General features: G+C 32.2%; 1 protein-coding gene across 1 annotated transcript; it reads left to right on the top strand.

Annotated features, from left to right (window-relative positions):
• The first annotated feature begins 1,066 nt into the window (after positions 1 to 1,066).
• LOC132751230 (monocarboxylate transporter 12-like) lies at positions 1,067 to 4,434 on the top strand. Its single transcript, XM_060741382.1, has 6 exons — positions 1,067 to 1,540; positions 2,116 to 2,259; positions 2,481 to 2,969; positions 3,094 to 3,579; positions 3,752 to 3,877; positions 4,183 to 4,434. Exons 1-6 carry the CDS (start codon positions 1,201 to 1,203, stop codon positions 4,335 to 4,337), a joined length of 1,740 nt encoding a protein of 579 aa, XP_060597365.1. The 5' UTR covers positions 1,067 to 1,200; the 3' UTR covers positions 4,338 to 4,434.
• Positions 4,435 to 6,000: the final 1,566 nt, after the last annotated feature.

Below are 6,000 nucleotides of genomic sequence, written 5' to 3' on the forward strand. Positions count from 1 at the left end.
TCAGTGGGTACAGAGTTTTACGCGATTATTTGAAAATTTCTTTTTAAAATCACGTGATGGTTGCTACGATACGTTCCTACTTAATAATGGTATTGTGAATTATGTATATATGTTTCAATGTGAACTAAAAGCCGATCATTCTATTCTTAGCCAAACATTTTGTAGGATGATAGATCCCTACGTACTGTGACCTTTTATTTGAATAACAATACATTTTACCTTTTAAAAACATGTTATGTTGTCGTAAAATTCTTATTGTATCCACTAATCTGATAAAATAAAAATAAGGTAGGTTCAGGATCTATGTATTACTTTGACCATTCAGTATCGCAAGTATACAACCTTATTTCCATATTGTATTAATATGCTAAGATGTATCAATGTAACTATCAGCAAAATCGTTTTAATTTAGCTACGCTATCTTTATTGGACTGGAAATATCTTGAACCGCTCACGTTTATTACAATCTAAATCTGCATGTTGAAGTACATTATTTTTAGCTCGACTTTTTCGAAGAAAAAAAAGGAGCTATTGCTACAGTCATGTTGTCGTTGCCGGTCCTTGCCATCCGAAAACTTTAACGTTGGTTATGATTTCATTTCTCAATGGATTGCCTTCATACTTGAATACAACACCCCTTTGGACAAGTCAGATTAAACTTGATCTTCACTCATAAATGACCTTGACCTTCAAGGTCAAATATTTGAATTTTGCTTGATTTTTTTTCTATAATTGGCTATAATTTTGTGAATTATAAATGGATTGTCTTTATACTTAGACACAATAATACTTCCGTCAATACCTTTATGAACATTAAATTGGTTATGACCATCACTCATCAATGACCTTGACCTTCAAGGTCAAGTTATTGAATTCTACTTGTTTTTTTTATTAACTATAAATTTGTTATTTATGAATGGATTGTCTTCAAACTTGAATACAACAATACTTAGGACAAGAACTTCATGGAAAACCCAACTGATTATGACCTTTACTCATTAATGATCTTGATATTGAAGGTCAAATTATTGATTTTTCAAACACATTTATCTTCTTATAGGGCCTTTATCACCGCTCATGAATGAATAACAAATGAAAGAAAGTCTTGAGAGGGAAATTATACACAGAAAAATCATACGAAAAATTGGCACGCAACAGCCAGGACTCAGTGAATTTAAACAAGATATAAATATTTTTTAGATGAACACAAACAACGCGACTTTAGACGGATCATTAAATGAAGACGAAATCAGGACATTGATGGACAGCAATGAATCGAAAACAACAGAATTGAAAATCGGAAAGAAAGGCGGCGATTTCCTTGAATCGGAGAAAAATGAAAACGTAATTAGTACTGTATCGCCTGATGGTGGATGGGGTTGGATAATAGTGCTTGGTTCATTCTTTGTTCACTTAATAACCGACGGATTGTTGTATTCTTTTGGAATATTGTATATTGAATTCCTAAATCAATATGAAGGCAGTAAAGGGGAGACAGCTTGGATAGGTTCTCTGGCAACAGGACTTCAGCTTGTAATGGGTATAAGAATATTGCTACATAATAAGTTGTTCTTTTAGTTTTTCTTTATGTTTCATAGCATGGACCAGTCTGGGCTACTGGCCTTTGTATGATACTCATTCTAGTTATCATGATCTACTCATTGATTGAAAGTGATTAAAGTAATTCGAAAGAAATAACACATAAAATTATAAACAACTTTACGAAAACTACATCAGCAAACATTAGCTTTGACGGCTAATATATTTATTAGTTGAAGGACTATAATTTAAATGTGTTTGTTAGTTGCTATTAATAATAGGTAATAAAAAATCGTAGAAACAACAGAATTTATCTTGCACATCAATTTGTGACATAGGTTGTGTGGAAAATGGAATTTAAATTTTAAGATTATTTTAAACTGAAATGTGAATGAATTTGATGAAATTTTAAACAATTTAGCAAATAAACATTATCAATCTATCAAAACAATACGTAATTTTCAAACCTATTTCTTTTTGTTTATTTATATTATTTGCAAAGTAGATGTGCATATTCTAAACGTTTGTCAAATAGACCTTATCGGCTTTTTCACAATAAACTTTTATTTGTTTCAGGACCCATCGCCAGCGTTTTGACGAACAAGTTTGGATGTCGAGCTACAACAATCATAGGTGCTATAGTAACCTCCGTTGGTTTCATTCTAAGCGCTTTTTCACCGAGTCGTTATTTTCTCTATTTCAGTTTTGGCATACTTTCAGGTAAATGAAACCTTTGCTTTTTACATTATATCAAGCATGATTATTTAATAACACTTAAGGTTAATTAATTTCTAGATGATAATAAATTATTCAATAGAAAGTAAAAACCTCTCATATAAACATGTGTCATTTTTTCCTTACAGATGTAATCACAGTTCTATATGCCTTGTTCAGTGTACATAATGTTCAAATATTAAACCATGTTCTGCTTTTTACCTCAGGTCTAGGTTTCGGTCTAACGTATTTCCCAGCTGTTGTTAGCGTTGCACATTATTTTGAAAGCAAGCGAACTTTGGCAATTGGACTTGCGTCTTGTGGGAGTGGTATAGGAGCTTTTATTCTAAATCCCTTATCAAAGTATTTGATTGACGTATATGGGTGGCGCGGAACATTACTCATTCAAGCGGGTATTCAACTTAATTGTATTTTGTGTGGAGCCCTATTTAGACCACTTACAAAACAGAAGCAACCAGTACCTCAAGGTGAAGATACAGAAAGGAAATTCTTTACACAAACGGAAAAATTTAACAACACAAATAACATATTAGAAACTGATAAAGTATTATCATTGGAATTATTACATTTATCGGCAAGTCAACGGAATGATACCGAGCGTGAACCATTCCACAATGTGAAAAGTTTGTGTCAGTACCCTTCTGTATCAAAGAGGAGGCACAGCGGAGAACCAGCTTTTCATTCAGATAAACATGGTAAGGTTTACTCTTTTATCTATATTTATCATTAGTAGACAATTTTTGATAGGTATATTAAGTGCTTTTTCTGAAAACTACCAATAATTGTAATATTTAGTTTTATACTTATTTTTCATTGCAGAGCATACTATATCTCATTGCAAAGAAGGATCATTGCAGACATGCATAAGGGAGACCGCTTCTAGCCATAATTTCGGAAAAGATGAGAAATTGAAGCATGAAGTGAAAGGTCTTGCAGTAAATCTATGTAGAATGATGTCAAAAGCGTGCAATTTATCCCAATTTAAAAATGTGATGTTCATTTTTTACCTTATTTCAAACGTCTTAATAAGCTTCAGTCTTCTTATACCATTCATATTTTTATATGATCGTGCCATTGAGATGGGAATAGACACGGCAAGTGCAAAATGGCTGGGCGCCATTATAGGGATAACAAATACCGTTGGCAGAGTGTTTAGTGGGATTCTTGCTGACAAACTGAAGATAAATAAGATTATGTTATTCAGCAGTGCAATTATAGTTGTTGGCGTTTCAACTGCCATTTGTCCACTATGCACAAACTTTACTTGGCTCGTCGCCTTCTCTTGCGTATTTGGACTCTCCTACGGTAAGCGTCTTTATTATTTTTGTTGCCGTCAAAGAATAAATTGAACAAGCTAAATGGTAAAATGAAAGATTGATCAATATAAAAACGCATAAAAAGATTAGTTAAAACAAACATTTTTAAATATTTGATAATTCTATCAACTTTCATCATATCTAAGATCTTTGTTTTTCAGGTATATACATTCCACTTATGTCTGTTGTGATAGTTGACATCTTGGGAAAACAAATGTTAACAAACGCATTCGGCTTACTACTGATGTGTAAAGGTTTTGCAAATCTGATTGGCCCACCGTTTGCGGGTAAATATAGATATTTTCTTACAAGTTTAAATATGTATATATTATGTTGAATTGTGCATCTCGTTCTTGAAAACGCCGCACTTACATTTAGAGTGCCATATAAAATTTTGAGGCCGCTGTTTTTCCTCATTATATATTGTTATATCTTAACATGTTAACTTTTGTTTATCAATCATTTATGAATTCATGTTGTGCGATACATAAACCATAAAATCCTTCTAGGATACATCTCACATTGAAGACTGCATGAAGGCTTTGTTTGAAAATGATAATAATAATAATAATAATAATAATTCTAATCACAGGTTGGCTATATGACAAGACAGAAAGTTATAATGCACCTTTCATTGTTGCTGGGATCAACATAACGATTGCTGGAGTAATGTTAGCTTTAGTTATTTGTGTTACGAAACGCAAGCGTAACGACGGACGTGAAAGTGAAATGAAAATTACTAACTAACGAGAAACATTTCGTGCATGCTCTCATGCACACACAAACACACGTGTGCAAACAACCCTCTTTGTCAAAATAGTTTTGCTTGTTTGGTTCCATCATACTTGTATCATATTGCATCATTTCTTGGTGGAACTAAAGTATGTTTGTGATTCAGAGTAATTAAATCATGTAAAACTAATAACTTGAATTTCTATATTCGGAAATTTGAATTTCAGTTTTGTCATCCATTAAACAATATGGTCAGTGAATTGGTCAGTGAAAGTAACTGCATGTAATTCTAATTGAAATTTCTCGGTCTTTATACAAGCAAATAAAATAAACCATTATATATAGTTAGCTTTTGAACGCATCATTGAAGTGCATTGAATTAAGCGTTTTGAAATACTATTAGTATATTACGGACAGAACTTATTAAAGTACTCTTGTATGACCTTATAATGAATTTATGTATGCACTGTCACACAACTTGATAGTAGTGGTTTACAAAATCCAACGTTCTTAAAAGTGACCCCATTTTGAACAAAATTTAACGACTTCTCATTTCAATGTCTTTTTTAAAGAAAATGCTTTGGGAGCGGGGTCAAATTTCAATGTTACATAGGACAGTATTTTATAAAATGCATTAGATGTACATGTTATGATGCGGAGTTTACACGTGATGGTTGCTACGATACCTCACTACTAAATAATGGCATTGTAAATCATGTATTTATGTTTTAATGTTATGATATTTTATAAACTTAAAGCCAATCATTGGAGAGTTCATCTGGTTTCCGCTTATTATCTTGAAAAATATTTATCACAAAGCCTTCATATATCACAATTTGATTGGGCATAACTAGTAGATGACCGCTATTTGTTTTGGGATCACTAGGTCAAAGGTCAAGATCACAGGGGTGTTATAGGTCAGAATGATTTCCACTCATTATCTTGAAAATTATTTATATTTCACATTTTTATTGGTCATAACAAGACTTAGTACCTATAGATTTGGGGATCACTAGGTCAAAGGTCAAGGTCACAGGGGCCTTGAATGGTAATATGGTTTCTGCTCATTTTCTTGAAAGTTTTTATCACATAGTCTTCATATTTCACATAGTGGATGTTCATAACTGGTACATGACTCCTATTCATTTTGGGGTCACTAGTTCAAAGGTCAAGGTCACATGGGCCTTAAATGTCAGAATGGTTTCCGCTTATTATCTTGAAAACTATTTTTCAAAAAGACTTCATATTTAATATTTTGGCACAATGAATGTTTATAAATTACAATTATTTCACAAAATAGAATTTATTATATATATTGAATAAAGTGTCATATTATTGAAAGATTATATGCCGGAGAAATGGACATTTTCTTGGCGCATCATATTATGTTATCAAACTAAATTTAAAGTAGTATCAAAATAAAAGTTTCTTGTAAAATTCAATAATCAAATTTCCGATTTATGTTTTGGAAAGTATAATGAAAACATTTCCTCTGCAACAGAGACTTCCAAAACGGGCATAAAGTATGTTAATCAAACAATTTTAAGTCTGACATTTTAGGCCCCTGTGGCCTTGACGTTTGAACTAGTGACCCCAAAATCAGTAGGGGTCATCTACTAGTAATGAACAATCACTATGTGCAATATGAAGGCTTTGTGATGAATAGCCTTCAAGATAA

The sequence above is a fragment of the Ruditapes philippinarum genome, unplaced genomic scaffold, assembly GCF_026571515.1.
Source record: "Ruditapes philippinarum isolate M1 unplaced genomic scaffold, ASM2657151v2 ctg470_1_1_1_1, whole genome shotgun sequence".
Taxonomy (NCBI): domain Eukaryota; kingdom Metazoa; phylum Mollusca; class Bivalvia; order Venerida; family Veneridae; genus Ruditapes; species Ruditapes philippinarum.

Excerpts from the sequence above, each read along its gene's own strand:
- LOC132751230 (XM_060741382.1), top strand. The coding sequence starts at position 1,201 with ATGAACACAAACAACGCGACTTTAGACGGATCATTAAATGAAGACGAA. Across the intron at positions 2,970-3,093 it reads TTTTCATTCAGATAAACATG|AGCATACTATATCTCATTGC; the intron begins GTAAGGTTTACT and ends TTTTCATTGCAG. Across the intron at positions 3,580-3,751 it reads CGTATTTGGACTCTCCTACG|GTATATACATTCCACTTATG; the intron begins GTAAGCGTCTTT and ends TTTGTTTTTCAG.